The sequence below is a fragment of the Callospermophilus lateralis genome, chromosome 13 (assembly GCF_048772815.1).
Source record: "Callospermophilus lateralis isolate mCalLat2 chromosome 13, mCalLat2.hap1, whole genome shotgun sequence".
NCBI classification, from domain to species: domain Eukaryota; kingdom Metazoa; phylum Chordata; class Mammalia; order Rodentia; family Sciuridae; genus Callospermophilus; species Callospermophilus lateralis.
In genome coordinates, this window is record NC_135317.1 from 74,891,556 (window position 1) to 74,903,390 (window position 11,835).

General features: G+C 39.7%; 1 protein-coding gene across 4 annotated transcripts in view; it reads right to left on the minus strand.

The window, feature by feature from the left end:
- Positions 1 to 11,410, minus strand: part of Cr2 (complement C3d receptor 2) — a 37,314-nt gene extending 25,904 nt beyond the window's left edge. The window contains exons 1-5 of one of the 4 annotated variants that reach the window (XM_076873084.1): positions 11,286 to 11,410; positions 3,952 to 4,131; positions 2,215 to 2,314; positions 1,714 to 1,799; positions 756 to 1,154 (exon numbers count right to left, since the gene is read on the minus strand). In XM_076873084.1, the coding sequence (XP_076729199.1) occupies positions 756 to 1,154; positions 1,714 to 1,799; positions 2,215 to 2,314; positions 3,952 to 4,131; positions 11,286 to 11,343 (823 nt within the window). In that variant the 5' untranslated portion in view covers positions 11,344 to 11,410. Of the gene's footprint in view, positions 1 to 755; positions 1,155 to 1,713; positions 1,800 to 2,214; positions 2,315 to 3,951; positions 4,132 to 11,285 lie in introns of those variants that run through there. The other 3 variants (XM_076873085.1, XM_076873086.1, XM_076873087.1) reach the window with 3 other exon arrangements.
- Positions 11,411 to 11,835: the final 425 nt, after the last annotated feature.

An 11,835-nucleotide genomic window follows, 5' to 3' on the forward strand; every position in this document is an offset into this window, starting at 1 on the left:
GAATTTTACATTTATATAACCCTATGTAAGCATTCCCTTTTCTCTATATCTTCATCAGCACATGCTACATTTTTTCTTTTTGATAATGGCCATTCTAACTGGAATAAGATGATGTCATATTGCATTTTTTCTGATCATTAGTAATGTTAAGAATTTTTTTCATATATTAGCTATTCATATTCATATGTCTTCTTTTCCCAAAATGACTATGTCTATTGTCCATTTTTAAATTTAATTATTTAAAAATTTTTGCTTTTGAGTTGTTTGAGTTCCTTGTGTAGTCTGGTTATTAACCCCTTGCCAGCTATGTAGTTTACAAATATTTTCTTCCATTCTGTATGTTGCCTCTTCACTTTGTTGGTGATTTTTTTTTTGATGTACAGATTTTTAGTGTCAGGTGCTTTTGGGGTCTTATTAAAAAAAAAATCCTCGCCAATTCCAATGTCTTGAAGCATTTCATTTATGTTTTCTTCCAGTAGTTTCATGTCTTGCATTTTAAGTCTTTAATCCATTCTGAGAGTTTTTTAAAAAAGTGTCTTATAATATTCCCTATATTAATGCAGATCTAGTAATGTCCCAGAATGTAATAATAAAATTTTCTACCCCTTCAACATTTAGATATTACTTCAAAATTTTTTAAAAGAATCCCAGTAACATATGGTTTGCTTTTCCTACTCTTCCTGTACGTCCCATGTATCTATCCTGCCAAGGTACTAATTTTATTTCCAGATACCCAGAATTTCATCCCAACTTACCCCTGAAGCATGTTGGCAGTGGAGGATTCCACTTGCTGTTTGGTTGGCACCACACCATGTTGTTGCCTTTCATGGTAAAGCCAGGTTTACACTTAAACATCACTGTATCATTTAAGAAAAACGAACGTTTAAATCCGGATTCCACAATTCCATTTTCAATTTCTGGAAATGGGCATTTGACTTGAGGAATACATTGAGGGGGTGGGCTGCTCCAGACACCAACTTGATTGTCTTGACTGGTGCAATATATTGACTTCTCACCCACGAGGTCAAACAGCTTTTCCCCACGTGGTCCAACATTGCAATGATAAGTTACCACGATGCCATAGTAAAAGGTATCTTCACTGGTCCTATAGAAGTCCCCATTGGGGATGGTTGGGGGTGACTCACAAGGAATAGCTTTTAAGGAGGTAGGTCAGAAAAGAGAGAAGGCATTTAGATGTTATACTTCCTAAGAATTTTGTTTTCATTCTTATAAACCAAACTTCAACTCAGCCTACCATTTATCCCTGTTGTTGCAATTCTGTGTCTTGATCTTAAAGATGATTCTAAATAGGAAGTAGCCAGGCAGGAAGATACATGGAACAGGTTGATGAAAACTCCAAAAGCTATGAGTTTGTCCCTAGTCCCTACTTCAGAGTACAGATAAACTGTTACAGAAGGCACTCAGGATGACCTACTTTTGCATGGAATAAAATTGGTCAATGTGTAATCTTATGATATATTTTATATCTAAGAAGTCATTCACTATAAAATAACATTACCAAAAGATAGTAATCAAAGGAGAGTGTGTTGGGAGTCAGAGCCACAGAGGAGGATAGATCACACTCTGTGCTCAGAACTACCTAAACCAAGTGTAACCCTCCTGAGTACTCATTTTGATGTGGAGCTGCACAGTTTCCCCCAAAAGAGGATAGAGAAATTATATAGGGTGCCATAAAGAGATTGTTGTACTCACATTCACAAAAAGGCATGTCCTTATCCCAGATTACAGTATTGTCCAAGACAATACATTTAGCGGATGAGCCACCAATGAGTCGATATCTAAAGACAAGAGATGAGTGATCATCTCCCAGCTACCATTATATTTTAGAAAACTAGTTCTTTCCTTACTGAAACAATGTAAAAAAAAAAAAAAGGAAAAAAAGAATATCATGTATGACAGGGAGTGGCAGTACACTAAGGATTTATAAAAAATTCAAGAATCTAAAACCAGATTAAATTGGACCTTCAAGTCTATAGCATTGGAGATTTAAGGTTAAAAAAAGTGTAGCCCCAATCTCTTTCTGTCTAGGGATCCTCTATTGGGTGATCCTGAAGACCTGTCTCTGTAGCAGGTCAAGATGACTCCTTTTTGCTTATGAACTTTAAAGGGGAGGTCACAATGACTCTGGTCTATTTTAGAAGACTGATGGATTCTGGTTTGAACCACTAGTATCCATGTATCCTGCCAACTCACCCTTTATTACAAGAATATGTGATTGTTGACCCAAACTCGATACCCTCAGGGATAAGCACAGAGCCATGGAGGAGTTCTCTAGGACTCATACATGATTTACCTACAAGGGAAAAAAAAAAAAAAAAAAAAAAACAGGACTTGGGGTTGGGATTCAGAAGACATGTTGTGTTCTATATTAAATCCCAACTTGAATGAATCTGCTGATGAGCCTACTTATATCTATTTTAAAAAATTGACATTGACAAGGGGCTGGGGTTATGGCTCAGCGGTAGAGCTCTCACCTAGCAGGTGCAAGGCACTGGGTTCAATCCTCAGCACCACATAAAAGTAAATAAATAAAATAAAGGTATTGTGTCCAACTACAACTTAAAAAAAATAGACATTGGCAAAGTGTGTTAACTCTCAAAGGATCAGTCCATTCTGGAGCACTATTTGTTTAACATAGATGATCTCTATTTATGAGCATGGATGCAAACTTTGTGGTCAATTATAACTTATAATCTTCAATTCCCCTTTTGAATGGCATCAAAATGCACCAGTTGATGGCATCATCTGCCTAATCTAGATTAAGAAACCCTCAGGGTCATCATTTCCTTTCTGTAATTCACCCTTTATTCCTTGATCTTCGTTCAATTAGTCAATAAATTTTAGCCGCTGGGTTGCAGAAATTTCTCTCCAAATTGACTATTTTGATCCTGTTGAAGTCTCTCATTGTATTATGGAGTTTCTAACTCTGGTCTCCCTTGGTCTCATATATCATCATATCATTGCATAATTCTCTAAAGTACAATTATGGCCAGGCCACCCCACACATTTAAAAACTTTCAATGGCTTAACATTTTTATAGAAAAAAATGCATGATCTTTTATAGTTAAACACCAATCTACTTAAGCAACTACTATTCTTTACCGGGTACCCTATTCTCCAGTCTCACTGATTTTTTTTTCTTCTAAATGTATGTTCTTCCATATCTCTATGCTTCTGTGGTAACAGAGTCAATCGGTGAGCTACATTCCTAGCCCTTTTTATTTTTTATTTGAGACAGGATCTTGCTAAGTTGCTTAGGCCCTCAATAAGTTACTGAGGTTGGCTTTGAACTTGAGATTCTCCTGCCTCAGCCTCCCAAGCCACTGGGATTATAGTCATGCACTACCACACTCGACTATGCTTCTGCATATGATAAAACATCCTTAGTCCAAAAGTCTTGGATTTCTCTATTTCCTGCAGATATCAGTTACTATTTATTTCTCTATAATATAGTACTTTACCTCTATAAATAAATGATACAGTATAATATATGTTTAAGAATCAGTCTTTACAACTAGTGTAGGAATTCCTTAAAGGCAGAAGCTATTGAATTAATTTTTTTGTCTCTTCCAAACCCCATTGTCTAGTGTAGTTCTTCATATCTATTAGTTATTCAGTTTCTCGAATTGAATGTGCTAAGAAGGGTGAAACTAACATTCCTTGCATACTAACTTTTAACATCACTCTAATACAGTATAGAGATTATAGAACCTAGTCGTGGAGAAAATAGGATTAATAGGCTTCACCTGCGGTGGTGACTTAACCCCCATAATCAATAACCCTAAGGAAAAAAAGGAAACATGGAGATTCTAGGAGTACTCTTCACTGCATGACATACTAATTTACTGATCTTTTGTCTGGAAAATAACAGGCTATTCCATACAGATGTGATGATAGACCCAAAGATTCCTCCATGACAGGATTACTCACGTTTACAGAACTGCTGAGCATCTGACCACTTGGAGGTGTCTAAGCAGGTGATAAAGAATGACTTCTTGGTATACCCAGGGAGACATCTGTATTCCCAAGATGTCCCAACAGCAAACTCAGACTGATCACTCTGAACATGAGGCTTAGCAAAATGATACCTTGGCAGGAACTTACACTGACCTAAAGACAGAGACCACAGGAATATCAAAACTAAGGGAGGCTGAGCGCCTCTGCTTCTATCTTTTGCCCATTATCCTAACAACTTTGATCTCCATAAAATAAGCTAAAACTGATGCAATATTGTCTAGAACAAAAAACACATAGCATTGTACTAGGCATGAATATACGGAGAAATAAGCTCAGAGGTTCAAAGAAATTTTAGGATAGATTTCAGAGGAGGATCTAGAGAAAAGAATTTTTTCATAAAAGTCCAGACACACCCTGAGGCTGTTCCATCTTCTTACACCCTTATAAATAAAAAACAGTGAGTTTCGTTGTTGTTTGTTTATTTGTTTCATGGTGAGGTTAGAGCCTGGGGAAAACAGGATACATATGTTTTGAGTTTTTTGCAAAGGGAGAGGTTGCTAATATTTTCCCAGCTTCATTGAGGTATAATTGATAGAAAAAAAAAAAAACCCTGGACATAATTAACGTATACCCTTTGGTAAGTTTGGAACACACACACACATGCGCGCGCGCACACACACACACACACACACACACACACACCAAAACAAACAAACAAAAAATACAGCCCTAGTTTTTCTAAGTAAAAACTAAAATCTTATAAGTAAAAAAATCTTACAAATAAAACATTGGGGAGTAGCACAGGAAACTAAAGAACATCAGAGATTTTGTAAAAGCACATGTATGATCCTTTAAAATTACTTTAAAGATTTAAATAGGGGCTGAGGCTGTGGCTCAGCAGTAGAGTGCTCACCTAGCACGTGTGAGGTGCTGAGTTGGATCCTCAGCACCACATAAAAATAAATTAAAAAATTAAGGCATTATTAATTATTTAGTCCAACTACAACTAAAAAAAATTTAAATAATTATTTACAACATTAAATCTTTTGGGTCTAGAGAAAAAAATGTGTTTATTATTTTTCATTATTTTATTTTATCAATCTGATAAGAGTAATATAACCCTCCAGAGTGCTTAATAAATACTTTTTGTTGGGTACTAAAGAAAAGGAAGTAGTTGGGGCTGGAGTTGTGGCTTAATGGTAGAGCACTTGCCTAGCATGTGTGAGGCACTGGGTTTGATTCTCAGCACTATATATAAAGAAATAAACAAAATAATGGTCCGTCTATATCTAAAAATATATTTAAAAAAAAAAGAAAAAGAAGTAGTCATTAAGATTTTTTCCCCCATGACTTAAAATAACGGTGATGGTGGTGGTGGTGACGATGATAATGAGATATATGCTGTCATAGGAGATGAATAAAAAACCATAACAACCATACACTTGAGGATATCCTTAGAAAAGTCTTTTTCCTACATATGAGAAAGAGCTCAAGTTTCAACTCCCAAAATTTATATGCAGAGAACAAGAAGTTAATGCTTATTTCAGATCAGATGGTAATTCAGGCAAAAAGTGCCCAGCTCTGAAGCCCTCCCAGAAAAGAAATGTATTTGAACATCAACTTTATAAATATTTTTTCAAACAAGTCTAAGACAGTTCAGATGAAAGTCAAAAGATAAATATGGTTAACCCACAGGCATTTACAGAGCTCCCAGAGTTGCAGCCAGACCCATCCTTTCTGTGGCTCCATATTTTTATTAGAGGATCTAAGAATGTCCATCACTATTGGGACCCAGATATCACTGTAAGTCCCCCTTCTATTTATTTTCTCAACTCCTTCAGTTTCTTCCCTCAATACCTACAAATGCTCTCAGATGCATACTTCGTAAAACAGCAAGAATTATAGGGAAAATAAGGGTTTGAGCTCATGAAGACACACTTCCTGACTTGACACTATTCATACCTGTGATTCTAATCAAGAGGTTTAACCTCTAGTTACCAGATGCATGTAAGGATAATACCAAATTATTTTTCACAAGCTGAAAAATCAATTTAAACCCACAAGATTTCATCAACAGCAATGATACAGACTAAGAGTGAACTTGAAATTTCAAAAACAAAGGGTGCTCTATAAAGCATACTGTAGTATGACTTTCTACTAGGAAAGGAGACAAGAATCACACTTTCTAGATGAAGACATATACATGTATGATTACACTAGTGGAGTGACTCTGAACCATGTACCAGCCAGAGGAATGAGAAGTTGTACTCCATTTATGAATTATATGTCAACATGCATTTTATTGTAAAATTAATTAATTTTAAAAAACCAGGCAAAGTGGTTTCTGGAGAAGAAATCCATTTGGGAAAAATGAAGGATATGTATGTAGGATAACAAAATTATCTGAAAGATTAGTCAGAAAGCAGGTAGGAAGGAAACTATCATTGACAATGAAAATTATGATCAAATATAGTAATACTGGGTTTTCCTGGCATTTGATGAGTATTTTTTGAATGGCCGTTATGCATATTAACTAAGGTATGCTCCCAAGTGCAGGAAATTCATCAGTGAACTTGAGATGATGTTCCCACTCTCATAGAATTTACATTACAATAGAGGGAAACAGATCATAAATAAATACCAGAAAATAAATAAGATGGTGCTGTGAAGAAATAGAGTAACATATTGAAATATAATGCACCTGAAGCAGAAAGGGTCAGGGTAGCATATAACATCTGTTGCATGTTGGTAAAGGGAGGACTGCAAAGAGGAGAGACTCTGAGTTGTGGCTGAAGGATCAGAAGAAGCCAGTCAACCAAAGCACTGGGTAGAAGCATTTCCAGCAGAGGCCGAATATTAGGAATGATTTTGTATGCTACAGGACTCCACAGAAGGCAAATGTGGCTGGAATGTAGTATCAAAGCAGGGTAGTACAGGTAAGTTAGTGAGGTCAGCAGGAGTGATCTCATATGGCTTTTCGGGCCGCAGGCAGATGTTTAAATGTTATCCTGAATAGAAGTCATTGGCAAGTTCACGCAGAAGAGTTGCATGACCTCATTTACTCTTTTAAAAGAATATTCTGGCAATTGAGCGGAAAATTGATTGATTTTTAGAAGCAGGGCAAAAAATGAGGCTTGGTCTAAAGAGATAGAGAATGAGAAGTGCATGGATTTGAAATATATTTTAGAAGTAAAATTAGCAAAGACTTGCTGTTGGATTAGATGTGGAACTAAGGAAATGGAGGATTCAGTAATGACTTCTAGGCTTTTGGCTTGAGCTACCTGATGGATGGAATTATCATGCACTTAGATAGGAAAGCCTAGAAAAGGAGCAGATCGTGTGTGTGTGAGTGTGTGTACACAATGTGCAAGCCTGCATGTGCATGAGCATGCTGTGGGGTGCATGTATGTGCAGAATCAGTTCCATTTCAGCTGCGGCATATTTAACACAGCAGGCATCCAAATGAAGATACCAAGTAAGCAGCTGGATGCAGAAATTTGCAACTGAAGTCAGGACTACAGATAATAAACGTCAGTTATCAATTTATAAAGAGTTTTAAGGCAATGAGTCTAGATAAGATCTCTCAGGAAAAAGAGAAAAAGACAGATGAGGACCCAAAACCCTCGAATATTTAGAGATAGGGCCAAGGAGACTGAAAGTAAACAGACAACTATGGAAAAAACAGAGCAGAATCTTGTTTTGGAAGATGTTTCAAGAAGGAGGAAGTAGTAAGTTTTTGCTGAAAGACTGAGAAAGATACCATAGAAAATGACCTTTGGTTTTGTCAGCATGAAGGTTAGTAGTGACCTTGCCAAAAGTAGCTTGAGGAGAGAGATGGGGTGGGTGAAGGTGCTCAAGAGGAACGAGCAAGTGGCCAAGGAGAAATTTGCTGAGAAGGATGAGAAATTTGCAGAGAATTGGAGTTCCACTGAGTGATGAGAATCCCCTCCCACCCACAAAGGAGGTCTCAAGAGTGGAACAAATGGAAGATGCAAGAGAGGACAGCTTGGAAAGGTAAGAGGAATGGAATGTGACCATGAACACAGGAAGAGAAGTCAACTTCTTCAGGGGAAAGAATATTTCCACTGTCATAGGTGTGTGAACCCCTAGTCATGTGCTGTGATAGAAATTATGTCAGGTAATAGGAACAATAAAGACCGTGCTGTCGTGGAACTTGTTTCCAGTGAGGGAAGAAGCAATGAACAGATAAATAAACAAGAAACTTTCAGAAGGTGACTGGTGATCTGTAGAAAAGAAGACAGGGTTATGGATGAGAGAGTAGCCTGGGTTACTTCCCATGAGAGTCCGACGACAGGGAGAGTGAACTGAGACTGTGGAGAAGATCTGGCAAGGTAGGATGAGCGCTGCAGCAGAGAACACCTGTGCAAAGGCTTGACAAAGTGCCTGCGACCAAGGGACAGGGAAGGGGAAGGTAGTGTGGCTGGAGCAGAGAGAGTGAGGGGGAAATGGAGAATTTCCAAGAGGAGCTGATGCCTTCTAGTCGAGGACAAGGGGCAGGAATTTTATTCTGGATGACAGGAAGCCTTAATCAGAGGAGAGCAGAATCATCCCCAGTGGGGGTAGCTATATACATCAGCTGCTGGGGGAAAGAGGGACTCCCTATTTCACAACTTTGTTTTCTTAGCACAGAATGAGCTCAGGTTGCCAGTGGGTGAAGGCCTGAGCGAAGTCTAAGTGCAGGAAATTTGATCCATTTATGTGAAGGATCAAAAGGAAAAGGTGAGAAAACATCTTAAGAGGGAAATTTGCTTTCTATTGACTTAAAGCAGTGTGCCATATAGACCTCTGCTTCAGAATCTTCCAAACTGCTTGTTAAGCCTCAGCTTTCTGGGTCATACATACTCTAAACCCACGAGGGAGAAGGGGGCCTGCAGAGTAGGAGGTGGCATCTGTTGGGTGCAGAGCAGGCTGAACTGTGTTGTCTGCAGGGCAGGCTGAATAGATGTTGGCTGCAAGATAGCCCACGCACTCAAACCCGCCTCTATCTGGTCCTTTATCACCTGTTTGCCTCAAGTCTGAACATTCAACCCTGCTCAAGGCTGAACATTTAACCCCGCCTTGGGCCAACAGGGCAGCTTGCAGACCCAGAGGCCCCATTAGATTTGGGCTATAAAAACTCCCTCCTGCCAGGCCCCCCTCTCTCTTGCTCGTTCTCTCTTGCTCTCTCTCTCTCTTGCTATCTCTCTTGCTTTCTCTGTCTCTCTCCTGCGTGCGCTTCCCCCTGCCTCTCTTTCCTTCTTTCTTTTCTCTTTGTTGCACTGCTGCAATAAAGATCTTTTGGTTGCTCCGAGTGTTGTGGTCACTTTCCTTTCAGCATCCACATTAAAAAGGTACGTCAAGACTTTCTTTTTAAAATTGATTTTTATTGTTGCATTATAATTATAAAGAGTTTCTTAAGGACACTTAAGTGAAGGAAACTGGCCAAGAGCCAAGAAATGATCTAAGGAGAACGCACAGTAGTAGTAAAAGTCAGAAGGGGGAGTGGCCAACCCATGAGCAGTGGGATGACAGGTAGAGGATGAGCAGCACATATGTGACAGGGAGCAAGGAGGTGACATCCAATCAGAAAGAGCTTGACTGGCAGAGTAGCTTTTTCCTCCACAGGCAGTGGGAATCCATTTAGACTTTTGAGCAAGGGAGTAAAATAATGAAAACATTATATATATATAGTATATGTATTCATGAATATATATATATACACACATATATTTTTCAAAATCTGGTTTTCATGATTTAAAAGGTTAAAGAGGCAGGAGGCAAAGTAATCTATAAGAGAGGAAGACACTGGACAGGCAATTAGATGCTTAGGATTAGACTATTGGAATGAGAATGATAGAAAGACAAATTATAGGACTATGTGAGCTTTTAGAGTAAACAGAAAGGCAGATCTTGTTTTTTTCCATGTGTGTGGAGTTAAGGGACCCAGACCATGATCCTGCTCTGGTACAGAATGTGTACCTGTAGGGAATAGTGAGTTAACTAGGCTGGTGAAGAATTTATTTTTCAACTGTTAAAATCTTCTCTGAAATTTTAGAAACTGTAATGGAAGTAAGGTTGGGTGCTGTACCATATGCAGGTGTCAGAGAAAATTGTGAATGTGCATTTGTTCAAAGGATTTACTAGGTAGAAAAGGAAAGAGGGATAAAGGCAATGAAATATTCAAAGAAAATAATCCAAGGACTATTCAACTAAGGACCAGGGGACAGTTCAATGTCCAAAAAGCAAATAGATGTAATGGAACTAATAAATTCAATAGCTCAAACTCCTTAAACTGGGAGTGGCCATTTAAGCACTGGCTCCTGGAAAACAGATCCAGGCAGGGCTTATTCCTGACTTAGTAGTAACCACAGACATCTACCCTTCATTTGCTTATTTTCATCAGGAAACTCAGTGAGATGAAATGGTAGGGCAGCCTAATGCTGACTTCATCTCATATAGAAACTGAGGGTGGGGGGGACACCAAATAACTTGCCAAAGGTCACCCAGTTATTGAAATCTTCATACAGTAAACGTCTTAAAAAAACTAAGAATTCATTGTCCATGGGAGATAATTACAAAGACTCACAGTAGCCAAGAGACTCTAATCAAAACACATTATAATACTTTAAAATCAAGCCACTCTGGGAGGAAAAAAAAGTCATGATATTGAATGAGACTTTCTTAAAGCTTACACTCTTACAGAAGGTCAAAAACACTGAAGAAAACTAAAGTTTTAATTCATGCCTCAACTTTTTGCAATGACTCCAGATGTTTACCAATGTCATATCAAAGTTAGATATGAAATATCTGAGAACCACAGTCGGGAGCAGAGGTGTTTCTTATTTAGGTCAAGGAACCCAAGGAACCGAGGTTCTGCTACTGCTCCCGGGCAGGAGCATACTGGTGTGTACAGAAACACGTGTGCTCTCGATCTTGGCGCACAGCCTGGGTAGGTTTTAGGCACTCGCAGACCTCCCCCAGGCGGAGAGCTAGAAGCACCTGTCTAGTCCCAGCGGCTGGGAGCCCCGGGGAGGAAAGATCTCGTCTGCCACCAGCCACACCAGGTATATCCAATGGCGTCCCTCTGTGACTCAACCTCCAATCCTGGGTGTTCTGACTTCCCAGAAGAGGGACTGGGGACAATCAGGACCCCCCGGAGATTGGGGAGAAGGTTCCCAAAGCCAGTGCGGCAGTCATCTGTCACTGTCCCCGTCTTCCCGCGTTTGGCTCCATGCTTTGCATAGGGGAACTGAAGCCTTCCCTGTCCCAGACGCATCCCTACCTCCGTGCTCCCCCTCCCAGCTCACCGAGGACCCCTGGCGCGAAGAGAGCCAAGAAAACCCAGAGCGGGCCCGTGGCGCCCATGCCACGGCGGCAGCCCCAGCGACGGGATGCGTTCCGGGACCCGCGAGCCTCTGGCAGCTGCGGGAGGGCAGGGCTGGGCAGCAGACAGCTGTGAGCACTGGGAGGCGGGTTCTTAAATAGTGTCTGGCACCTCCTGCGAGGTTTGCACGTTCACCTGCAGGTGGCCCGGGGGCGGAAGGCAGCGCCTGAGGGTGGGGTGAAAGAGGCGCGGAGGGGTGGCCCTGGCTGGAGGTGGGCGGGCGCGAGAGGACTGAGCTCAGAATCTCTCCTCAGTGCAACTTTTTCTGGGGCCGTGCAACTCAGCACATTATTTTCTCTTTCTAGAGAACTGAAACATTTCGCAAAATAGTACTCACACTAAAATGTTCAAAGTTCGGATGTTATGCTGGTCTATCCTATTCTATTATTATTATTATTATTATTATTATTATTAAATTCTGGTTTGGACTCACTAAATTCATTTAAAATTACTGAATTCAACCCTCAGTTTGA